Genomic DNA, 26,600 nt, shown 5'->3' with positions numbered 1-26,600 from the left:
GGGTCCTCCACTCAATGGAGAAGTTGAACTGGTAACGGAAGATGATCAGAAGGCAGAGCTGCTCAATGCCTACTTTGCCTCAGTCTTCTCACAAAAAATAAAATGTGACCGGGCAACTAGCAAAATTACCATAGACAATAAAGAGGGAGGGATGCAGATTGGGATAAGTAAAGAACATGTCAGAGATCTTCTGACCAATTTGAATGAATTCAAGTCAGCAGCGCCTGATGCTGTTCACCCGAAGGTACTGAAGGAATTATCTGAAGAAATCTTGGAGCCACTGGCAATAATATTTACAAGTTTATGGATGACAGGAGAAGTCCCGGAAGACTGGAGAAGGGCTAATGTAGTGCCCATCTTTAGAAAGGGGAAAAAAGGAGGAGCCAGGGAACTATAGACCAGTTCATCTGACTTTGATACCTGGGAAGCTACTAGCGCAATGTATAAAACACTCCATTTGAGAATACCTGGAGGATGACAGGGTAATCACTAGCAGTCAGCATGGATTTACTAAGAACAAACCATGCCAAACCAGCTTGCTTTCCTTCTTTGACAGGGTAACTGGTTTGGTGGATAGGGAGAGTGCAGTGGACATAATATACCTGGACTTCAGCCAGGCTTTTGACACCAATCCTACATGACATTCTGATAAAGTAAGCTGGAGAAATGTAGGCTCAATAGAACTACCATTAAGTGGGTACATAATTGGTTAAACAACTGCAACAAGAATAACTATGAATGGAATGATGTCAGATTGGTGGGAGGTCTCAAGTGGGGCTCCACAGGGATCTGGGTCTGGTGTTGTTTAACATCTTTATTAATGACCTTGATATAGGAATAGAGAGCACACTGATCAAATCTGCAGATGACACAAAGCTGGGAGGGGGTTGCAAGCAATTTGGTTGGAGAACTGGGCTATAGCCAACAAAATGAAATTCAACAAAGACAAATGTAAGGTGCTACACTTAGGAAGAAAAACCAAGTGCACAAATACAGAATGGGGGATAACTGGCTTGGCAGCAGCACTGCTGAGAAGGACCTGGGAATTGTGGTGGATCACAACCTCAACATGAGTCAGCAATGAGATGCTGTTGCAAAAAAAGCCAATGCAATTTAGGTTGCATTAACAGAGGCATAGCATGCAAGTTATGGGAGGTGATAGTTACCACTCTGCTCAGCACTGGTTAGGCCTCAGCTGGAATACTGTGTCCAATTTTGGTCACCAGTGTATAGAAAGGATGTAGAGAAACTGGAAAGGATCCAGAGGTGAGTGACAAAGATGATCAAAGGAATGGAACACAAGCCATATGAGCAAAGGCTGAAGGAACTGGGTATGTTTATGTTTGGAAAAGAGGAGATTAAGGGGGGACATGATAGTGGTCTTCAAATACTTGAAAGGCTGCCATAAAAAAGGTGGAGGAGTTCTCTGTTGCCCCAGCAAGCAGGACAAGTGGCAATGGGTTCAAACTACAGCACTGCAGACTTAGATTAAATCTCAGAAAAAACTCCCTAACTGTGAGAACAGTAGGACAATGGAACAGACGCCTAGGGACGTTGTGGAAGCTCCTTCACTGGAGGTTTTCAAAAGGAGGCTGGATGGCTGTCTGTCTTGAATGTCTTATACATAACAAATCCTGAATCTTGGCAGGGGGTTAGACTAGATGACCATTGAGAACCCTTCTAACCCTATGATTCTATTATCAGAGCTAACTTTCTTATGCTTATTGTCTGTCCTCCTCAGGTGTAATGTGGTTGCTGGCCCTTCTGAAGGGGTGCCAGGTTTGGGGAGGGGGTGTGGAAAATGCTCCTTGTTTTCTGTCCTGTCTTCCCAACTTTCATCCTTGTGATAGCCCTTAAGAAGGTGCACAATGTGATCTTAAATCTGTTAGTCATCCGAACCTCAAGATAGAATTCCTTTATATTGGTACCTATTGCTTTACAACCTCATTTGTTTGTATGTTACCTAGATTTACTACTCTTTTCAACATACACAAAAATGTTTAATTTTAATGGGGAAAGCAAATAGCTAAAATACAAGAAATTCTTATTCTTATCCCTTTTTGTTTAGGAGACTAAACCTCATATCTTCAGATGTGTTTATATATATATATATGAAACTTTACATGTTTTGTGGATTATGCCATGAAGTGAAATTACATTTTTAACACTATCACAATTTTTTTCTCAAATTTTCATTTTCTTATTTCTTAATTTACTAATATAGACTGCATTTAGTGAACAAAACATCAGCCCCAAATTCAGACCGATATTAACCAACAGGCTTTATATCCTAGTTGAAGTGGCTGCTTTGTATTTGAAAGATATTAAGTTCAAACCTTGGTGTGGCTGTGTGTGTTGTGAACATTTCCATATAATTCTAGAAATCATAACGGTCACAACACAATTGTCTGTATTATCCAGAAATATTTGGCATTTATAAAAAAAAATCTTATTGAAGAGGAAATGCAATATTAAATATTTTCCCCCTGAAATACAGTGACAAGGGTGATATGCATGTACTTCACATATATATTGAGTTTGTTTGACCTATGTACTGTTACATTCTTTGTCTGTCTTTCTGTTGTTCTCATGGTTCTCTGGTAGCTGGTTTTATAATTTCTCACCTTTTTTATTAATAGTGTAGATATAGATTTATGTTTTTTCCTCTGTTGCATGTATAAATTAATTCTTCTTTCCTAAAGCACAAAAATAAATATCTATTCCACCCCTCCAGCCCCCCCCCCCCCCCCCCAAAAAATACTGTATGGAAAAAGTCACATTAGAAAAATGAGTCATCCATACAGAAAATATGATGTGTCCTCTAAAAACCATCCTCATTAGAGAAGTTTAGTCAAGTTAAACAAGATACAATTATGACTCAGTGGGTTCTCCCTCTCCCTGCCCTTTTCGGTTCAGAACGTCTGTATGGTTTTTTTTATGAACCTTAGGAAGCAGGGGTCCAGGTTAGCCCTAATTACAACTTGTTTGACTTGACCATGTTAATGGCTAACCCTTTTTGAATGTATTGCTAACACATCGACATCTCTGTATGGCAGCTTTTTCTAATTTTCTTTTTAGTATTTGGAAAACGTTTTAAGTGTGTGTGCATGTGCAAGCTTGTGTAATGCATGCACTCACACATTTATGTAATATAATTGTTATATATTACATTTCCACTAATGCTACTCAAATACATATAAGCTATGTAGCATTACTAAAGAAACCTACCTTTAAGACAAATGTTTCACGGTGTAGGTTTTGCTGAGTTACTACCACTTGATTCTCATTCTTTTGGGCGATTGGGCATTGGCCTGTCTTCTTCCAAGTTCTGTATATACCAGCCACCGTGTGTTAAATCAGTGCAACAATATTACCTATATTTAGGGACAATAAATTGGTCTCTGCAAGTATGATGCATTTCCTTAATTAAAGAAACACTCTGCAGCACTTATGCCCCTAAAATAAGCGTAGGTGTCTGAAATGACTGTTCATTGATGTTTAAATGCATAGTTTTTGTGGCAGGTTGTATATAAGTTTTTCAGAAAGAGCTTAAAAATGTATTTCATTGAATTCCTTATCATTCCTATTGCCAAATGTGCTGGCTAGAGTCTGGTGGGTGCCTAGGTGTGAACAGCCTGCATCTACTGACGATTTCTGTTTTAATGCTCATTCCTCCGGCTGAACTGGAATTCTCATGCAGACATAGAAGACAGTAGATTTCTACGCCATTGTAAGTCAGAATATGGAATTGTTGATTTTTTTTTTAATTGTTGGCCTTAGGGGAAGTTCGAGGTGGGAGTAGGGGATGGGCAGAAGGGAGAATGATTGAGCATCTTTGCACCACTGAGCCAGCTCAATAAATCCCTGGGTGATGGTCAGCATCCTGGAGCGGCTGAACTAGTTTCACTACCCAGTTATTAAGCATAGATATTGTAGTCACTGCTGCTGAGGATCCTGTGACAAGAGAGGGACAGGGTGAAAGGAAAGAAAAATGAGGCAATCAGAGATAATATTAACTAGAACAATCAAGAAGGTACCTGTCAGCCCTAGGAAAGAGATTCTCTCTCTCTCACACACACACACACACACACACACACACACACACACACACACACACACTTTCTCCCTATCCTCTTGCAAAGGATTAAGGGCCAAATATACAGCAGCTCAATTAAATGATTTTTTAACATGGAACACTTCTTTTATTTAAAAAAATCTCCTCATAGTTCAGAGTTTCTGAGGGTTGCTCATGGAGACCTTTTTGGTCCCAAAACTTCACAACATGAAGTGTGAACCCTTTCTTCACAATAATATGGATCACAATTTTAAAAAAATCTTCCTTTTCTCCATCAATGTTCCTGGTTTTGTTATTCAGTAGATGCTGTATTAAATTGGATTTTGTGTCCATCATTATTAAAATGTGAAGTGTGTCGGTCACAAAGCATACATTTCAGGGCAGTTAGCTGAATAATTCTTTTCTTTATTATCCCAAATTACTGCTGAGCTCTGGAGAGGTGAGCAGTTTAGCCAATTATTGCCATTTGAGCTGGATTTGTGGGTGATTAGCTCCTGGTCGAATTCAGTCCTGGCAAGGGCTTTGAAGCCTTCGCTTGTGTGATTTTCACAGCAGTGAGGTAGGAATAGACGCGGCTAATGACAGGAAGGTCGCTTGGGTTATGTGACCTGTGAGGGGAGGGTTTGGGTTTAGCAAATAGGGCATCCACAATAACAAGTGTGTCACTAACCCTGCCGTGCATAATCGGAGTTTTATAGGATTGTTGGAGATGCTGACAGCTCAATTAAAGTGTAACCCTTTGTACCATACACCCTGGCAGAATGACAGAAATATTACCAACAGAAAAAGGAGGGGGCCACAAGGGAACTGGTTAAAGATCCAGTATTCTTTTTCTTCCCCCCCCCCCTTCATCGAAGCTTGCACAGACCAAGCAGCAAAAAGTATCCATTTGTGAAATAATAGGCTGTCCGGGGGAGGGGTATGGTACCAAACATGTCTACCCCCCAAAAAAAAAGTCTCTGTTAAGTGATCTTCCTAATGTTTCTATGGAAACACTTTAGATCAGGATGGAAAGTTAAAATCTGTTTTTGAGCCTGACAGGGTTTCCTTCCATCAACCTACTCCCTTCCCTATATACCTCTCTTTATACAAATACAATAAAGAGAATTTCATGGAGCAGGGAATGGAGTTAGAGTAGCTGTAGTGCCCACCTTGGTGTTGAGGTGTCTGCATAATGGTCACTTTTGATTTTTTCCTTATTGCCTTTATCTCTTGAAGAAAAATTGATCTGTTGTCTTGACTGCACAGCTTACTTTGCAGCTGTTATGTCATGGTAGGGCCATTCCTATATTCAGTATGTAACATTGTAATATTTGTGTATGCTGTCAGTTCACAATGTTTGTTTATTTTACAACTGTTTCATTGATGTTTTGTTTGTACTGGGGCAACATCATTTGTCCAATATAGTTCGAAGACCATGCATGATACAGTGGCCACAGCAAGAAGTATTGTTCAAACAGAGCTGATAGCTGCTGGCTTCTGTACTTCTGACTTAGATCCCTTGGTATCAGCCCTCTGGTTTCCCCAACACTAAGTTAATGATTTGTATTGCAGTGCATTTTGCATGAGCACTCACAGTGGTCTCAAGGAAACCACAACTGCCAATGCCAAAGGGTTAATCAACTTTTGATTATTAAAGGCTGTGATTTCTACAATGCAGGATAAATGGGAATAAACGGTGAAAGACAACAGAGCTCTGTATACGGTAAGGCAGAATAAAAATGTTGACTTGCTTGGTGACATGCCTAGACTAGACTAGTTAATGGCTATTCATATCAAGGGATGCATGGTTCCTTTTTAAAAATGAGTAAAATTTAAAAATGAATGTAAATAAAACAGAAATCACAGGTAATAACTGCATCAGAATATAATATGCTATTGATACAAAGCCTTCAATAGTAAAAGTAATGATGAGCAAGGATAGTGTACTAGATGGGTACTCATTTATCATAATGCTGTCATCACAGGAGTGATTAAGAGCTCTCACAAAAATTATAGTATTTCCACTTCCTTCAGAAGGTACAGTCATTATTATTATACCGTGCATTGCCCACTGTACTACCAGCATGTGGCTGGTGGTAATTCCTATAGTTTTAGGGTTATAAAACTGTTACTATCACCTCACCTGAGCATTGTGTGCACCTATAGTGGAGTTACAGCAGTACCTACTGCCTTTAGCCATCAGTTCCTATTTCACTGCCGACAGTAGAGGAGTTGCCTTAATCTGCTGTTGCATAGAAGCCTTTTTGCCTTAAAAATAAGGAAGCATCTTCTCAGCCAGCTGAAGAGGATATTGTTGCACATCTGATACCAACCCACCTCTTTTGGTTCCCCGTACAATGATTTTTTGTCACTCTCCCTCCTATAGTTTAGTAGAGATGACTATGACCAGAGGTAAAACTAGCAAGTCCCACAATTCAGCATGATTTCAAGTACCAGGATTCCAGTAGGCAGAGATTCTTATATTGAGAATTGTCTGTGTTCAACATGAAGGTCAGTAAGCGAACCTTACACCATTTCCTTTTGTAGATGAGACAAGACGGCATCACCATGAGAGAATTCAAACTTCTAGGTTCAGTTTCAAGGGTGCTCAGTACTTACATTATGCTTCAAGGGCTTGAAACTCCAAGCTGTAGCCTGCATCTATCAGCCCTGTGTGATCTCCCTATGGAAAGGAGATTGTAAGATATCTATCTTGGATTAACCGAATCAACTCAGGCACAGGTGTCTTGAAAAGTCTCTGAAATACAGCAATATTAGGTAGACATTCTGCAGAAAAAGCCAGTCTTGCTTGGCATGTAGTGTCCTTCATCCCATGTCACCAGACGAGGAAAATATTTGTACTCTTGGTAATTCCTGATCATCAGAATTTCAGGCCTAGATCTCACAGCTTTCAACTAGTGGTAACTAGAGTTAAGTTCAAAATGATATGTATGGGAGAAATTCTACCTCTGCTAGAGAGAGGCTACTCCCTATGCTTTTTGGACCTGATGTGTGCTTCCATGCACATAAAGACAATGTGCATCCACCTGCTGATGCATCCACCTTCTTGCTCTATTCTCTGTTTGGGGAGCAACACATAATCTTACACTGGATCTGGGTGACAGACTCCCTGTTAGATGCAGTGGCCTGGTCAAAATCCAGAGGCTACTTACAATCTAATGAGGCTTCCGAATTTATTCTGCTCTGAACTATAACTACGGATGCATCCACCCTGGGATAGGGAGCTCAGTCACAGTGGTTTGGCTTTCAAGGGACTTGGTTTCTTCAGAGGGGTGGGGGCAGCAGCTGTGTGCACTTCAGTCTGTCAGAGGCCTGTTATCCAAAAAGATGGCTGTAATTCAAGTGGACAATAAGGCTATCTTATCCACCAACAAGTAGCAAAAGACTTTCTTCCTGTGACAGAAAGCCCTGCAGAGGTGGAACTGGGCAGTGTCTCACAAAATGTTGCTGCTTGTTACTGATTTGGCAGGAAAAGAAAACATGGTCACAGCTGTGCTCACCTGGTCAGTAACAGGTCCTCACATGTGCTACCAATATTGGAAGGGATAGGTAGCAAATCTTTCTCATGTGGAAAACACCTAAGATTGATCTGTTTGGCATATATCTGAACAGAAAGATATCATTTTTCTGAGTTCACATGCACAAAACATATGTAGCCCATGGTGGTAGATACCCTCTCATACACTTTTTCACCATCCTTTCTGGTAGCAAATGTCCTCCCCAAGAGAAGAATGTTCCATGAACCTTGTTACTCATTATTGGCCAGGGTTTAGGTCAGATCTTAATCCTCAGTCACTGTCCTTTCATTAGGGAATCCTTGGGTAGCACAGAATGGCATAGCCAGCTCCTACTTATTTGTTGTGGTCCTGCTAATGGAAGGAACATCTGGGAGCAAGAGGTGATGTGGCTGTGGGACCTGATGATCACACAATCCCATGCTGCTTGATGGCCCACTATTGGCCCATTACCAACTGGTGGCAGCTGCTCTAAGTTACTCCAGGAGCCAATCCTGGGATCAGAAGTGATGGAAAGATGGTGTATCTGCTGCCCTCCTTGAGTCCTGTACTTGAGTGTAGCTTGCCCTTGGCTGGAACCAAGGATCTATCACTTTTTAAATGGGATGTCTTGTGAGGTAGGGTATTACCATGGTGTGAACTCCATACTTCATTCCTAGGGGTGATCTTTTCATGACATGGTGTAGGTAGACCAGCTCCTGTTCAGACCCCTAATCATCACAGTCTCTGGGGTCTTAATGCATTTAAAAAAAAAAAAAACTATTATGAATCCTTTGGAGCTTAATGTTGTTTTTTCAAATTTGATCAAACCTCCAGTGAACCATGTTGTTTCTCCGAGCTTAGGAGGGATAGCTCAGTGGTTTGAGCATTGGCCTGCTAAACCCAGGATTGTGAGTTCAATCCTTGAGGGGGCTACTTAGGGATCTGGGGCAAAATCAGTACTTGGTCCTGCTAGAGAAGGCAGGGGGCTGGACTTGATGACCTTTCAAGGTCCCTTCCAGTTCTAGGAGATGGGATATCTCCATTATTTTTATTTTTATTTTTTTTAGGTATTTTCAGTGGAAAAATTGATTCCTGGCAAAAAACCACACCCCTGACCGACAAAAGCTTTACCAACAAAAGTGCCACTGTGGACAGCACTATGTTGAGGGTGGTTTAATTATGCCGTCTGGAGAGCTTTCTCTCCCGCTGGCATAGAGCGGCTACAGAGGAGACCTTACAGCTCCACAGCTGTAGCAGTACAACTAAGTGTATGTTAGCAGTGTTATGGAACTTCTGAGTTACGAATGCCCCAACTTTCCCATTCTCTAGGTATATTTATTTAGCCAAGGATTGTGCTATAGTTCATTTTTCTTTGTTATCTTACCGCTCTGTTTTTTATTAATTATGTTGGCACTGGCGATCACACCATTCTGTTACTTCGAAGCTTGTTTTTGTTTTTTACAGTTTCCCTGCTGTGTTAACTTCTTTTGCTTCCTGGATAGTGCTCCAAGATGCAGACTAATACTACAATCAGTTTCTAGGAACAGAGATTTCATTATACTTAAATTCTGTAGAATAGAAAGACTCTTACCTGTAGTTGTACATAGCAGGTATGTTGCAATGATAGATGTCCACACACACACTTTTCTTTACCCTCAAAGTTAGGAATACATTTTGAACATTTTTCCACCTTTTTCCTCAGATGAACTGATGCTTAGAGGTAGCAGGGGCCACTACCATCACCTTAGCAGGCACACATGCACATGCTGCTTGCTGGTGAGATGGTTTAATATTTATAGAACTGTAGTTGTCACCAGTCACACGCTGGAAGCATGGGGAGAATTGGAGATCTATTATTATTAGCGTTTCTGAGAGCAAGAATTACAGGTTAAGACATTTTCTCTTGCTGAGTTGGACAAAACAGACAGTTGCAGTACAGTTAATATAAGAGATCACAAGACTTCACAGGCCATCTTATGTGATCTATTGTGGGAACTGCAGGGTTTGTCAGATTATTTACAACACTAATGGATTTGGAAGGAAGCGGATGCTTTATTGACCAAAATTCACATACAACAGATGTTTGTGAACTTGTCTGTGAAAATTGACTCAGGACTTTTTTTTAAAAAAAAGTGTGGTTTTCCTTGTAAATAGTATGCAGATTACATGGCCATGGGAAATACTTAGCACTGTTAGCTGCTAATTACAATAGCTACTGATGAACTGGAGAGCTCTGTGTGAAATTAAGGATTTATGCAATTTATGATTAAGTGAAAGATGACATGTTTCAGTCTGTCAAAACAACAGAAGGAGAATAGAAACAAATATATACAAATATTTTCTTCTCAAGATGGACACCTTGGGTGAAATTCTGGCTCCACTGAAGTCAATGGGAGCTTTGCCACTGACTTCAGTTCGGCCAGGATTTCACTCCTTGATTTTAGCTCACCGTTGTAAGAAAAATCAAATCTTTCTGAAAGTCCTCTTCATTTAAAAAAAAAAAAAAAAAAGCAGTGCATCAAAGATCAGTTGAAAAGTGTAGTAAGACTAGAACCTTTGTTTTAAGGAGTAACAAAAAATTGAGGGGTATTTTTGCTCATGTATTAATTTTGGCATCTGTAAGCCTCACGGAGTCCCATAACTCTCCTCTGCCTGCCTCCACAACCAAAAGCAACAGTTTATAAGTTCCTGTAAAATAGGGACACAAAGGCAATATTAAACATCCGTAGCTTTTTCAACAAAAAATTGTTTAAATGGTTTTATTGTGTAAGAATGAAAAAATGTAGGAAATGGAGAGTTATTTACACAGCCTTGTGTATAGTACATACAGCCCCACTATGTAGAACCCAGAACACACATTAACCTTAAACAAATTCATGGTGGTTTCTTCATTCACTTTCATTTAAAGCTGCTTAAGCAGGTAAGGATTGTTGCCCAAGGCAAAGGATTCGTAATTTCTAGATTTAATTGTTAACTAGATATTCAAACTGAGCTGGCTTTTAGAATACATACTAGTCCCTAGAGTTTCAGCCCACCACCTTATGTGCAATCGATCCCACATGGGAGTCTTGTCATTAACTGTTCCTCGTGTTGCCATAATGATCAGGATGCCAAACCTGACAGTGGTCTGTAGCATCTCTTGGTGCCTTGAAGCTCAACACCACCAGCTGATTGGCGCAGTTAGGGCCCCGATCTCTAACAGCAAATGCAATCAATAAATCTTTGTTGGTAAATAATTGCTATTGAACAGAGTTTTAATATAAATTTATGAGCAGTGTTTTATCACAGCTTGGGGCTATAGCAAGCCACTGAGTGATAGATTTCAGATAACACTTACATTCATTACATTAACTTTGTAAGTTATTTAAAGCTTGTACACTTAACATTGCTTTTGGCTTGCAATGACCTCCTGGGACTAGATGCAGAATACACATTACTAATAAAGAGATTGCAATACAGACAGACAGTTCCTCTGTTTTTTGCATAATGAGAAAGTTCCTTGAGCAAAAACTAAGCAATGAAGTGTGTGCACTCAAATCAAAGCATTTTTCTTGTAGCTCATTAAAACCACACAAAACATGATGTGGTATTAAATACTGTAAATACGAAGTATCCCACTATTAAATCCACCACAGTTTTGGGGGAAGGTGATAAAATTTAATTTGAAGTGTTAAATTCTTTTCATAGTTGGTGAGCAAATTGTAGGTGTTTAAAATCTGAAAGTATTGAGGCTTGGGTCATCCATGCCTTAATTGTACTGCTAAAATTGTCGAGATAGAGGAAAGTACAAAACTGAAGTATGTGCATGGATCAATTGTCAGATGAAATGATACTATCTGGTCAATGAGAGTTTTTGGAACAGACTTTTTTAATAAACAAAAAGTGATATCTTGGAGAGATTTGAGGGCTAGAAATTATTATTTACTTAGATCGGGTATGTCCCTTAGTTGAATGGCCTGAGGATAAAACATGACTTTATAATGTACTGCATGTACACTAGTAGATCTTAGTGGTAAGCACCACTTGAAAGTGGAGTGAGCTTGAAGGACTTTTTAAAAACAAAGTCTATTTCTTGCTTTGTGTAGTGTATCTATATTTTAAATCCAGTTTATGGTGTTTTTTAGCTATTCTTAACTCCTAGGCTCAGCACATTTCTCAAGACCATTCTGCGGGATTGTCACAGACAGAGTGGCTCTCTTACATTAGAAAAATAGATATGTTTACATTTTTGCTCGATTAAACGTGTTAAAATGGTGACTGCATATAATTGCTTTTTGGTCAAGATGATGTTAATTTTGAACAGTGCTTTTAACTTAGTGGAGCAGAAAGTAGGTTTGTATACACTTTCCTACCTGCCCTTTATAGTCTCTGATTTCCTGGGCTGATGTCCCCTGTATTCAACAATTAAAAACCTCCCTTCCATTTTTTCCCATTGTTTTCCTGCCTGATGTTTCTATACATTTCAGAGTAAAGAGCGAATTGAAGTGATTCATCCAGTCCCCTTTTTGCCTCTCTGCAAGGGGGAACCAATTCTGTTATGCATCTGAGGAGTATGGAAGAAATGAAAATAAAATTTTTATGTCTTGCTCTGATGTGGAAAATGAGGTCAGGGAGATCTCAGGGACTGGCGCCAGGCCATGGACCGGCCGTTGAGAAACACTGCATTAGAGGAGATGATGCAGGGGGGCTGTAATGTAATCTCTCTCTTCCTTCCACTGTCTACTGCCTAACATGCACTTGCACAGGGGCTACAACAGTGGTGTCCAATTTGTGGCTCTCCAGATTCTAATTGTGGCCCTTGAGGACAACTGTGTTAAGAAACTGTGTATTTTTATGTATGTATGTATTAAAGAATAGAAAATGTGCTTCCTGAGCGTCACCCTGTCACTTTTAACCAGAAGGGTCTGAATCAGCTTTGGCACCACGGGGAGGAGTTAGGGGATCCTGCAGTCTCAGGGTATGTCTACATGGGGATAAAAAACCCATAGCTGGCCTGTGTCAGCTGATTCGGGCTCGCAGGTTTTGGGCTAAACATTGCTGAGTAGATGTTCAGGCTCAGGCTGGAGCCCAAGCTCTGAGACCCTCCAGCCTCACAGAGTCCCAGAGCTCGGGCTTCAGGCCAAGCCCAAACATCTACATGGCAATTTTTCAGCCGTGGAGTTTGAGCCCCGCCAGCTTGAGTCAGCTGAGCTGGGCCAGCCGTCGGTTTTCATCCCGAAGTAGTCGTACCCTCAGGAGCATTCCGAAGAAGTGGGTTGTAGCCCACGAAAGCTTATGCTCTAATAAATTTGTTAGTCTCTAAGGTGCCACAAGTACTCCTGTTATTTGAGCAGTTACTGTGTCCCTTCTCTTCTGCAGCTGAATACCTTCCCCACGGACGTATGCCTGGAGAGGGGGAGAGAATAAGCTCTAGCTGCACCATTGCCTGCTTCCCTCCTGGCTGTGAGAGCCCCAGGAGAGCACAGGAACTAAACAGGATCTGCCTGAAACTAAGGGAATGGCTAGCAAAAGATGACTTCCCCTTCTCAGCCACCTGGGATAGCCTAGGTGAGGAGAGAAGGAGAAGAAGCTGAAAAACAGTTCCCTGATTCTCATATAGCATGATTTTAAAGGTTTCAAAGTAGCAGCCATGTTAGTCTGTATTCGCAAAAAGAACAGGAGTACTTGTGGCACCTTAGAGACTAACAAATTTATTTGAGCATAAGCTTTTGTGGGCTACAGCCCACTTCATCAGATGCATAGAATGGAACATATAGTAAGGGGAGATAGATATACACACACACACACACACACACAGAACATGAAAAGGTGGGAGTTGATTTTAAAGAAACCTTGGAATTGCTTTAGCTTGTGCTGCCTGACTTTGATCTCCAAAGGAGGTATATCAGCAGTGTTCCAGCCACTCTCCCGCCTGGCCCCCTGCATATCTCTCCACCCTGGACTGAGGGAGGAAGGTGTAGGAGCCACCTATGATGACTCTGCATTTGCTGAGCCAATCCCTTACTGGGGAATTATGGGTTGTTTCCACTCCCTATGCACCACCTGAACAAAGTGAATAGATCAGAACAGGAAAAACAAGAGAATCTTGCCCAAAGTATTGATTGCAGCCCCTTGATCTTTTAGAAATAGTACATAGCACTGGCCCTCAGGCTGAAAAAGTTGGGGCAGGAGATTGAGCAGGCCCTTCTTTCAGTAAAACCAAAGTCCCCTTAACTACAGCTACGTACAAGTGATGTTTAATTCCATATTTTCAACTGGTGTTTTTAATGTTGAGAATCCTGTGTTTCATGAGGATATTAATAACCTTGTGTTGAAATTAACTTACTTTGTGTGTACACTGACTATTAAAATCTTTACAATTTCGCCTTTGCCAGAGGGTAATTTTACCCTGGACTCTCTATGCTTAATGAAGAGAATACTGCAAATAATGTGGTGATATGAATTACTTCTGAAGTTATTACCGCTGTACTAGGCATGAGTCTGAACTAGAACCCCAGATCTGTTCCACCTCAGACTTTGGGAATGTTCTGATCCAGAGTAGAGGTGGAGGTTCATTTTCCGTCCTTAAATGAAGCAGTATTAATTGTTCTACTGTGTTTTGAGTGCCAGATATATCTTGTGAAGTATTTTATGTTTGGACTGATGGAGTGAATGGCTGACACTAGCTATAAATACTACTTTAGTCAGTTAACTCAAATAGTTAAAACAACAACAAAAACAAATCACATCATGTTAGGGTTCCCTCTGAACTCTGAGGTACAGATGTGGGGACCCGCATGAAAGACCCCCTAAGCTTATATTCCACCAGCTTAGGTTAAAAACTTCCCCAGAGCACAAATCCTTTCCTTGGATGGTATTGCTGCCACCACCAAGTGATTTAGACAAAGATTCAGGAAAAGGACCACTTGGAGTTCCTATTGCCCCCAAAATATCCCCTCAGGCCCCATCACCCCCTTTCCTGGGGAGGCTTGAGAATAATATACCAACCAGTAGGTTAACAAAGTGAGCACAGACCAGACCTTGGGTTTTTAGGACACTAAAAACCAATCAGGTTCTTAAAAGAAGAACTTTATTATAAAGAAAAAAGTAAAAGAAGCACCTCTGTAAAATCAGGGTGGAAGGTAATTTTACAGGGTAATAAAAAGATTTAAAACACAGAGGATTCCCCTCTAGGCTCAACTTCAAAGTTACAAAAACAGGAATAAACTTCCCTCTTAGCATAGGGAAAATTCACAAGCTAAAACAAAAGATACTCTAACGCATTTCCTTGCTGTTACTTACAATTTCTGTAATCTTAGCTGTATCATTTCAGTAGAAGCTGGGTTACCTGCTGGGTGTCTGTCTCTGTCTCTGTCTCTCTCTCTCTCCAGAGGGAACAAAAACAAAAAGAGCACAAACAAAACCTCCCTCCTCCCACCCCCAGATTTAAAAGTATCTTCTTTCATTATTGGTCCCTTTGGTCAGGTGCCAACCAGGTTATTTGAGCTTCTTAACCCCTTACAGGTAAAGGAGGGATTTTATGCTACCCTTACCTGTATGTTTATGACACATCACAAGGGAGGTTGGATGTACATAATGTTCAATAGAACGCTACCATACATAAAAATAGAGTGGAATCCTCTTTTTTAAAAAATATGAAGCTGTGTAACTTGCATTTTGATTGTCAGAGTCATGACTTCACCCAGATCCATGAAATGGAACTTCCTAACTCTTACATGGATAGTAGCAAAACCTCCTTTATGCAAGAACCAAGTGCATTTTAGACATTTTAATATCATCGAACTTTTAGGATTGCCAGCCCTTCAGGATTGTCCTGGAGTCTCCAGGAATTAAAGATTAATCTTTAATTAAAGTTTGTCATGTGATGAAACCTCCAGGAATACATCCAACCAAAATTAGCAACCTTACACTTCATTGAGCTTATAATTGCCTTGAACAGGCACCTCCAAAGTAGTAAAATGTTTTACCTGTAGCTGAGTGGCAGTCAAAAATGTGTAAACTGCATTTCCACTTACTGAAAATTTGAAGAAAGTGGAAAGGAAAAAATTACCAGTGTGATGCTTTACAGTTTAATTCCCATTAAAGAGTATGAAGAAAAAACATATCCGCACCAGTTGGGGAATAGCTTTTGGAAAGTAATTTTTTATTTATATAGCACAGTGATAACAGTGCAATCTTACATTTAGGGGAATTCAGTTTTAGTTAGGTGCCGAATAAAAGACTGGAAAGGTGAAATGACGTATCACCTCTTATAGACAAACATAGAAGTCAAAGGCAGATGCAAGCTTTTATTTTTAATAGCAGAAAACAACTTCTCTTACATGAGACGACAGTAATTGGCATATAAACCTCAAACTTGCAGAACCATGAAAAGAACCTGCAGAACCCTGTTCCATTTTTACAAGTTTGATGTCTCCAGCACTGGGAAGTTGCATCCAACAACACAAAGACACCTGACTCCCAAACTATCAGAAAGTTACTACAACACATTTGTGCCTAATTTCAGTCATTTAAAGTGTGCTTTTGGGTACAGTGTCTTTCATAGCCGATGTGGATTCTGAAAGGTCACTGTTGCCTTTATTTAAGGAGTGTCTCCAGTAAAGGGCAGTTAGGACCCTGGACTCCCCTGTGGAACCATCTCCATGGTTGCTAAAGGAGTATTATGAATCCATCTGGATTGTGGCATGGGGGATTTAGTTGAGGATTATGTCTGTCAGTGTTTGGGGGAGGGAAACGGTTTTCTGAAGCAATGGAGCAGTTGTAATTGTGCATTGGCACAGGACTGACCCTTGTCCCCCTGTATTATTGGGACTCAGTCTGAAATGACACAATTTTATAAAGCAAGCTGTTGAACTAAAAAAGTAAGCATGCATTACAGCTTGCTTTAGGTTTATTCATTTAAAAAAAAAGTACTAAATACAGTATCATAATAGTTGGCAATATTATACCTTTTACTTTCTATTTCCTGCTGTATTTTCCATGTACTAATATCGAATGCTGTTCCTTCATTATTTAATTTTATTTAAACATAAGAACCTGATTTTGGTTTGAACTGATCCATGCTGTTGAGCACCTGTGACACCACAGGATATATTGAATTTGCAGATACTTCTCAGTACAAAATGACCAGGCCTAGCTGTGGGTCCCCAAGATGGTACTTGGGTACGAAGATAGAAGTTTGATATTTGCCTGAGTAAGAGCAGTTTAACTAGAAATGTTCCTCAGCCAAATTATACTGTGCAGCATTCATTAAGAGATGCCTTATAATTCTGTTTTTAATCAGAATTTCCTAGACAAAACTGTTCCTATAGCATTGGTTGGCATACCGTGATTAGCCTACTGTGGCAATTCACTTAGTGCATTTCAATGTGCTTAGCTTTTTATTTAGTTCAGGATAGACTGAAATGCCACAGAAGTTCCAGCCAATCTAACTGTGATAATGAATTTTGAAAATATAAATCATGACTTGTAAAACACTAAAATTCAACTGAGAGGTGTTTAGATCAAATGCCTTATTAAAGTGGCTATCTTCATAGTGTTTCCGTTTTTTTTAAACTCATGATGAAAGACCTTTTAGTTGTTAGTGCTAGTTATTCAAAGTTGCAAGTTCCACTTACATGTTTAGTATAAGTTCAGTGTTTTGGTCCTTTTCCTTTTGAGTATTACAATTACCAATATAGATGTGCAGCATGGGCATATTTCAGCATGGGCATAACTGGAATGGGAGAACCAAGTGATTAATTGAAATTAATTATATGTATTAAAAATTGTTTGTCTAATGAAATCACTCCATCTGTGAACTTGGTTTCCTGTCTCTCAACGCCCTAACCAGTCAATGTATAGTGTAATGTTGGGGGGAAATGTCCACAGGGTGAGACCACTTCCTTAGTGAACATGAAATGACACCATATGTTTCATGAGTTAGGTTGGTAGTAATTTAAAAAGATCAAGTACATAAAAATATTTAGTTTTTTCTCATGGTTTTGTTTTCTTGCCCTTCCTTCTGTATTTTTCCTATGTTCCAGTTTTTCATAAATTCCAATTTAGTTTTGTCTGCATCTGGACTTCCTTACAGACCTTTTTTGTCGAGTTTCCTTTTTATTTTGGTTCCTTTCCTCTCCAATGTTTTTGTGTATTTTCAGTAGTTTTACATCTTAATTCATTGTTCAATCATCTCTTCCTGCTGCTGTGGTAAATTACTTCCTGTTTGGCTGCTTTTATTTTCCCTTCTACTCCCTGGAAAAACAAAACTTGGCCTCTTCCCTCTCTCTCTCTTACTCCATGACTCCCAGGTTATCCTTCCATCCATCTTCTTCCAATGTTCCCCTCTGGATTACTCAAGATTGCACTCTCAAGATCTCCCCCCACAACCTGCTTTAGCTTTATTTCCTTGTAAGGGTCTCTCCTGCTGTCACCTGCGCTAGTAGTGCTTCTCCTTGCTAGGATTATAAGTAACTGGAAGAATTTCTGTGCAGTGCCACTGCTTGGGAAAGGGAGAGAAAGCTGCACAAATTAGTAGAATGAGTGTTCAAGCAGAAACAATCAAATGCTAACTGCTGCCTTTCCATGCCCATGCTGCGGCTGAGCTCAGATATAGCAGAAGAATTTACAAATAGCAGTTGACATAAAGGAATCCAGGAGCCACACTCTAAAAACACTAGAATCCATAATTGCATGGAAAATCTATTCAGACAGAATTTTTTTATTTATCATTTATTTTATAGTGCCCACAAGTGTACTAGGTGTTTGATCTTTGCTCAACTTAGAGTTTATTGTTATGGCTATAAATCTGACTGAGCGCCACCATTAAAATATAAATTCCAAGGGAGGTATAATTCAGTACAAAAGCTTCTCATGATAGCCCTAGTGGACAGAGCAAATGTTGACACAGACCATATTTTGTTGGGCTAACCTGCTTTATTGAAAACCACGTTGAAGAGCTACTACTCTACTACTACTACTGGGGCTGCTGGTACCTGCCATTCGATATATTTTGGCAGAAAGAGAAGGGAGAAACAAAATAAAGAGATGGAGAAGCTTGTAGGGAAACACAGTACTAGAATGTTAGTTAATACGTTATAAGTCTCTGCTGCCCTTGCCTTTGAATGGCTATGCATTTGCAAAAGATCATGTTTAATTCCTTTCTCTGCCTTTTTCCCTTTCCTCCTCTCTAACAGGGTGTGCTGCTAAAGCGAAGTGGCAAGTCATTGAATAAAGAGTGGAAGAAGAAATACGTTACGTTGTGTGACAACGGTGTACTGACCTATCATCCCAGTTTACATGTAAGTATGCCACACTCTTTGCAGTCAGCACTTGTCAGACCACAGATCAAATACTGTTAGCAGGCTCATCCGGACAGGGTTTGACAAAAATACCCTGTCTCTGGTGGAAAAAAATCCTGAAGTATGAACCTGAGGGCACACTGGAGCTAAAATTCCATAGTGTGATCACATGTACAACCTAGATAACCTTCCTTTATGCAGTTTACTAGTTGTTCAGTAGATGTAAGAGTTTATTTCGTGTTGGGCTTCTTCTAGACTTGCAGGAATGGCTGTAAATATCAAGATTTTAAGAGATGACACTTTTTGACTTGGAAAGGTGATTTGAATGCAGTAAATAAGAATGTATTTTTTTAAGCTTTCTATAGCTTATGTGTTTCCTGGGTAGCAGTGATGGTGGCATTTAAAAAAAAAAATTATCACCTTTTTAGATTTTAAATTACTGTGGAATTTTCACATACACCATTAAAATACCTTATGTGGAAGACACTATTGCACCGATCTTGCATCAAGAAGGGGTGAAAGCATGAGGCGCCTCGCCTCCCTTTAGGCCCCCCACCCCCAACACAATCCACAGTCACAATTGTCTGGGAGAACTTGGTCGCTGCACAGTGCTAGCACTCCACTCCTGTGAGCACTAGCTACCTGAAAAGAGTGGAGAAGAGTTTGCTCCATCTGTCAGAGCTGATTGGTTAGGGAGGGGAGAATATGCTGCTGCATCTCTTTGGAAGGTGGTGGAGCCAGAACTGCTTCTGCAATGTGGGATCCCAATACACTCAGGCTCTTCCACATGCTGTCCAGCGCAGGCTATGGCTGAAAACCACAATCTAGCCCTATGTTTCTGAATTCGCCAAGATCCACAGAGATGGGAGATGTGTGTGTATTTTTGTGTTGTAGAATCACATTCCTCACTATGATCAAAGGTCCGTCAAATTTATTGTCATATAAACCCAGCATTCCAGCAGCCTCATCTCTCAAGCATTAAAGAATGTAAATCTTTTCTCTGAAGGGATGCAGCATAGTGGAAATGCTTTGGTGTTCATAGATCTGCATGTTGATCCTAGTTTTGGGGGGTTAAAACTGTTGGGGCCACCTGCTGGGCTGCTTCCAGTGCTGCACCAATCAAGTCTGTCTTGACTGCATTCAGCAGAAGAGCTCTCCTGGGAGTACAATCCACTGAGCATTAGTGCTTGCTCTGGCTTGGTACAAAACTTCTCAGCCTTACTTTCTACCCTCTTGGGAATGTCTTAGTGTCATCTCTGATGTCACTTCCTTGACTCTTTAGAACTATTGATTTCATGACTTGCATGGCAGTTAGCTGCAAGGCACTGACCCGCAACAGAATTCATATCCCAAAATCTTTGTCCACTCCAGCAGGGCTTCGTCCCCTGTTCTTCTGATCCTTTTAGAACAGCCCAACTGCATCTGCTTCTCTGGCTCGTCCATTAAATTGTGAGAGGCTGGTGTGAGAACCTCAAAGCATTTGACCTTGAAGCAAGAGTTGAGCCTCCCTGCTGCAAGTCAAGCAAGCAATTTGCGAGCAATGCTGATACAGGGCAATCAATTCTGGTTTTTGCTGAAGGTATATCTCAGTGTACGACCACTTGCTCACCTTCCTCCCCATACATCTAAGGGTTTTATAACTTCTCATTACTTTTCCCTGGCAGTTTAAGTGTTAAAGTAATATCTCCACTACCACATTGAAAGGAACCAGCCATTTGAGCACCAGGAGCAGAGAGTTTCCTCAGCAGGGGTGTCACAAGATGTCTCACTTGATCAACTGGCTTAGAATTTTAAAGCTATAGGAATTTCCACCAAGTTAGTGTGGGGTTGCACAAAGCCAATAGTAGACTCATAGACTTTAAGGTCAGAAAGGACCATTATGATCATCTAGTCTGACCTCCTGCACAACGCAGGCCACAGAATCTCACCCACCCACTCCTGTAACAAACCCTTCACCTATGTCTGAGTTATTGAAGTCCTCAAATCGTGGTTTAAAGACCTCAAGGTGCAGAGAATCCTCCAGCAAGTGACCCATGCCCCACGCTGCAGAGGAAGGCGAAAAACCTCCAGGGCCTCTGTCAATCTGCCCTGGAGGAAAATTCCTTCCCGACCCCAAATATGGCGATCAGTTAAACCCTGAGCATGTGGGCAAGACTCACTACCCAGCACCCAGGAAAGAATTCTCTGTAGTAACTCAGATCCCACCCCATCTAACATCCCATCACAGGCCATTGGGCATATTTACCTGCTAATAATCAAAGATCAATTAATTGCCAAAATTAGGCTATCCCATCATACCATACCCTCCATAAACTTATCAAGCTTAGTCTTGAAGCCAGATATGTCTTTTGTCCCCACTACTCCTCTGGGAAGGCTGTTCCAGAACTTCACTCCTCTAATGGTTAGAAACCTTTGTCTGATTTCAAGTCTAAACTTCCTAGTGTCCAGTTTATATCCATTTGTTCTTGTGTCCACATTGGTACTGAGCTTAAATAATTCCTCTCCCTCACTGATATTTATCCCTCTGATATATTTATAAAGAGCAATCATATCTCCCCTCAGCCTTCTTTTGGTTAGGCTAAACAAGCCAAGCTCTTTGAGTCTCCTTTCATAAGACAGGTTTTCCATTCCTCGGATCATCCTAGTAGCCCTTCTCTGTACCTGTTCCAGTTTGAATTCATCCTTCTTAAACATGGGAGACCAGAACTGCACACAATATTCCAGATGAGGTCTCACCAGTGCCTTGTATAACGGTACTAACACCTCCTTATCTTTACTGGAAATATCTCGCCTGATGCATCCCAAGACCGCATTAGCTTTTTTAACGGCCATATCACATTGGCGGCTCATAGTCATCCTGTGATCAACCAATACTCCGAGGTCCTTCTCCTCCTCTGTTACTTCCAACTGATGTGTCCCCAATTTATAACCAAAATTCTTGTTGTTAATCCCTAAATGCATGACCTTGCACTTTTCACTATTAAATTTCATCCTATTACTATTACTCCAGTTTACAAGGTCATCCAGATCCTCCTGTATGATATCCCGGTCCTTCTCTGTGTTAGCAATACCTCCCAGTTTTGTGTTACAGAACAGGGTGAAGTTTGATACTTTAACACACACTCCTTGCTGTGGCTTGATGTGCAGTCACGTGAAGTTAGCAAATTAAAAATGCCAGTCTGTTTAAGGTTGAGAAGCAGCAGTAGCTGCTTCTCAACCTTAAACAGACTGGCATTTTTAATGCACATTCACGTTATAACATTACTATGGGGTGAATGATAACCTATATTATGTCATTTTAAATGTTATTTCCGTTGGCATTAGTCTTGAAGAAGCCATTGGAAATCATTGCAAAAGTAACGAGGGTGTCCATGGTAGATTTTTGTTTTTGTTCGTTTAGGTATTATCAATGTAGAGTGTGGAGCACTCTTACTCTCTCTGTCAACCAGGTGGCAGCCAATCACCATGAATAGTTTTTTTGCATCCTCCAGGCTGTAGGTGCTTTCTGCTACTCATTCTGCAGCAGAGTTCCACACAGAGTCAATGGTCTGCAGAGGAAATGGGAGAGCAAGGCCAGTTGTAGATTTTGGTAATCCTGTCTCTATCCTTCATCGTGGACAAGTGCTGCTCTCCCCTTGGTGGGTTGAAAATGCAAATCGCTTCTGCTTCTCTGCCTAGTCATATATGTAAACCACAGCTTGAGGCAGAATCAGATATTCAACACTCAGTTATATACATAGACCTGTTTGTACAGAATTTCTACATAAGCAGTCTTCTGTGTAGACTCCCTGCTTGTTGTGAATATGAAACTGGAGTGAAATGCTTGGTTCATCAGGCTTTAAACGCTGCATGATGTGCAGGAAAGCTATGCTTGTGTCAGATGGACACACTTAATATGTCTGTTGCTTGGGGGCAATGCACATTGCTCAGAAATGTGCCCATTGTAGCAACCTCAAAGCCAGGGCTCACAGAGATAGAGACCTGAGCCTGAAACCCTTTTTGATGGAGAAGTCTCTACGACCAGCCTCTGACCCGGGGCAGGAAACCCCTCCAAGCACAGATCACCAGACATTTCTCCAGCAAGGTCTCCTAAGACTCATTCTTCCAAAAAAGCTGCAAGGAAATGGGCATCCTCTTCGTCTCGTAGAGAGCAGACCAAGAGGAAGTGGTCTCCAACCAGGTCACTCTCCTCGGTGCTGACCACACTGTGGCTCAGCACTTATGAGGCTCCAGGAATCTCCGGCACCGCCCATGCAGTGGCCTCTGACGAATCCCAGCTCTCCAGTGCGGAGTCAAGGGGCACCAAGCCTACCTCCTCCACCACGGCACCGTCGACGACACTGAAGGAGTTGGAACCGTCAGTCACTCCGCCAATTATACCGCCTCCCACAATGACAACAGCTCTGACAAATACCACAGCAGCAGCAGTGGCGCTAACTGCTACATCAGTGAAGCAATTGGCATCCACCTTATCGACACTGAAGACCCAGGCACCGTGCCTATTTCTGCACCAGAAAGACTTTGTATTGACATTGACACCAGAGTCCCCTTTTCTGGGCACCGACAGCTCCCCAGTGCATGCAGTAAAGGAACTACCTCTATCATTGGTAGCCCTCCCCCCATTTCAAGTGAGGAGGATAAGGAAGAAGGGGTCTTCTCATCTCACCATTCCTCTCCAGTCAGAACGTCTATGACACCTGGACCTCTATGAGCAAGGTTCACATAGGGACAGGAGGCACCACTATGGTGTGGACACCCATGGATGGGTCCACCCATGCCATTCCCCACTCGCTGGCCTTACTGGAACCTGTGGGGACCTTACAGAAGACACTACAGCAGAACCCCCAGTCCACATTGGGAGGGCATTAAATCCCCGCCTCCACTATCCGAAACTAGAACAACTGAATCAAGGGAGGAAACCACAGAGGACCAGGAGGAGAGTATGCCACCAGACACTTCACCTAACGTTATAACACCTCATCTTCTCCAGATGAGGCAATAATGCCCCCACCACCAACAACCACCGATGATTTCAGCCATTTCCAGGATTTGTTCAAAAGTGTGGCTGAGGAATTGAAAATACCTCTCGAAGAGGTGCTGGAGGCCCAACACGAACTACTTGACATCTTGCAAATATCCTCATCATCTAGGATAGTGCTTCCAATAAATGGGGCGCTGATGGAACCTGCCAAAACAGTATGGCAAACTCCGGCCACTATACCACCAATCTGTAAGAGGGCTGACAAAAAGTACTCTGTCCCTTCAAAGGGAACAGATTTCTTATTCACCCATCCAGCACCAAACTCACTTGTTGTGGAGGCGGCCACCCAGAGGGGGAAGCAACACATTATAGGTCAACACCCAGCGATAAGGATGGCAAGAAGTTGGACCTATTTGGCCGCAGTCTATTCCTCCTCCACACTCCAGTTCAGAGTGGCAAACTATGCAGCACTACTTGCCAAATATAACCACCGTAACTATGGTAAATTCATGGTCTTTCTTCCTCAGGAATATTGCTAATAAAGAGACAATTTTAAAGCACTGGTTTCTGAGGGGCAAATGATAGCGAGGATGGCCCTACAGTCATCCCTAGACATAGCAGACACTGCAGCAAGATCTACTGCTCCCACAGTAGTCATGTGATGGCTTCATGGTTGAACTCTTCGGGTTCCCCCAGGAAATGCAGGCTACTGTTGAAGACCTCCCTTTCACAGTCAAACCAGCAAGATGTTACACACCATGAAAGATTCGCAGGCAACACTCCGCATGTTAGGCATTTACACACCAGAAACAAAATAGTTATCAATTATACCAAAGAAACCGATATTCACCCTACCCGCAACAACATCAGCACCAATAAGAGCAACAAAAATAGAGACCACAAAGCCTCAGACCCTTACCACCTGCGGCGACCCAAGCTCCTTCATCCAAACAGCAAATTTGAAGGCTTGGTCAATGGTCTGAAGGACCTCCCTCACATTACAGTGCCAACAACCCAATCTATTTGGGGATCATCTCCTCCCTTTCTACCTGAAGTGGTCTTCCATCACCACGGACAAATGGGACATAGAAATCATCCATACAAGCTATTCTATCCCCTTCATTTCTATACACCCACCCGCCCCCTATCCCCGTCCTCCTTCAGGTACCCACTCACGACCGCCTACTACTACAAGAGGTAGATCACCTTCTACAACTAGGTGCAGTGGAAGTAGTTCCCACTCAACAGAGGGAAGGGTTTCTAGTCCCACTATTTCTTAAAACAGAAGAAAAACGGGATGGATACCTATATTGGATCTCAGAAAACTCAATAAATTCATGAGAAAACGACAATTCAGGATGGTCATGTTAACAATGATAGTACCGGCACTGGAACCGGGGGACTGGTTTTCAGCTCTTGACATACAAGATGCTTATTTTCATATTATAGTACACCCTGATCACAGGCGGTTCCTAAGATTTACCTTAGGCACAGACTACTATCAATACAAAGTCTTACCTTATTGGCCTATCTAGCACCCCTGGCACCTCAAGTCTTTTCCAAAATTCTCACAGTAGTAGCAGCACACTTAAGAAAACAAGGGATAATAATATTCCCTTATTTGGACGACTGTCTTCGGAAGTCGCCCACTTGAATAGTCACCATCCGGACTACCCAACAGACGATAGACTTTTTCCAGTCTATCTTTTTCTAGGTCTACAAATAAACCAGAAAAAGTCAACCCTAGAATTTATCATGGCTTACCTCGATTCAGTGGAAGCAAAAGTGTCCCTACCAATAAACAGATTCGACCCAATGACCAAGCTCATATCCGTAGTAATGAGCAGCCCATGTATATGAGCCCGCACATGTCTCCCAACTTTTGGGTCACATGGCAGCATGCACATTCATGGTGAAACATGCACATTTACATATGCAATGCCTTCAAGGATGGCTCGGAACCGTCTACAGGCCAAACAAGCATGGCCTAAACAGATGACTAATGATGGTACCCAAAGTCAAGGAATCCCTAAGATGGTGGACACAACCCAACATCGTGTGCTCGGGGATTCCATTCACACAGGAACCACCATCACAGATGCTCGCAACGGATGCCTCCTTATAGGGTGGGGAGCACACATGCAACATCACACGATTCAGGGACAGTGGTCCCCCGATGAAACGCACCTACACATAAATCTGTTAGAACTCCACGCAGTTCACAATTCTTGCCTCCATTTCCTACCGCTGCTAAGGAACCAGAACATCTGGGTATGACCAACAACATTGTATGCATGTTCTACATAAACAGGAAGAGAAGGGCCCAATCACACTCACTATGCACAGAAGCCATGAAACTCTGGAACTGGTACGTCCAACACAGTATCATCATCTCTGCCTCCTACCTGCCTGGATGCCAGAACACCACTGTAGACAAACTTAGCAGACAATTTCCCCATGATCACGAATGGGAGATGAACAAGGTGATACTAGAGAACATATTCCAGCAATTGGGTCACCCAGCTATAGACCTCTTCACGATAACTCAAAACCGCAAATGCCCGCAGTTCTGCTCGAGAGCAGGTCTGGGAATCTGATTGATGGGGGAATCATTCCTAATCAAATGGGACACATCTCTCCTGTACGCATTCCCACCCATACCACTGTTGTTGAAAATGATACACAAAATAAGGACCGACAAAGCAAGACAGCCCCCACATGGCCAAGACAACCATGGTATCTGTACATAGCGCAGATGGCAG

The 26,600-nt window shown here is 41.6% G+C and overlaps 1 protein-coding gene across 3 annotated transcripts in view; it reads left to right on the top strand.

The window, feature by feature from the left end:
* The window catches only part of AGAP1 (ArfGAP with GTPase domain, ankyrin repeat and PH domain 1), a 634,167-nt gene that overhangs the window by 398,530 nt on the left and 209,037 nt on the right, over positions 1–26,600 (top strand). For all 3 annotated transcript variants that reach the window (XM_065412924.1, XM_065412923.1, XM_065412922.1), the window contains exon 10: positions 18,753–18,857. In XM_065412924.1, the coding sequence (XP_065268996.1) occupies positions 18,753–18,857 (105 nt within the window). The remainder of the gene's footprint in view (positions 1–18,752; positions 18,858–26,600) is intronic.

The sequence above is a fragment of the Emys orbicularis genome, chromosome 11 (genome assembly GCF_028017835.1).
Source record: "Emys orbicularis isolate rEmyOrb1 chromosome 11, rEmyOrb1.hap1, whole genome shotgun sequence".
NCBI classification, from domain to species: domain Eukaryota; kingdom Metazoa; phylum Chordata; order Testudines; family Emydidae; genus Emys; species Emys orbicularis.
Note: the sequence above shows the minus strand (reverse complement) of the source record. Positions and strands in the feature narration are given on the sequence as shown.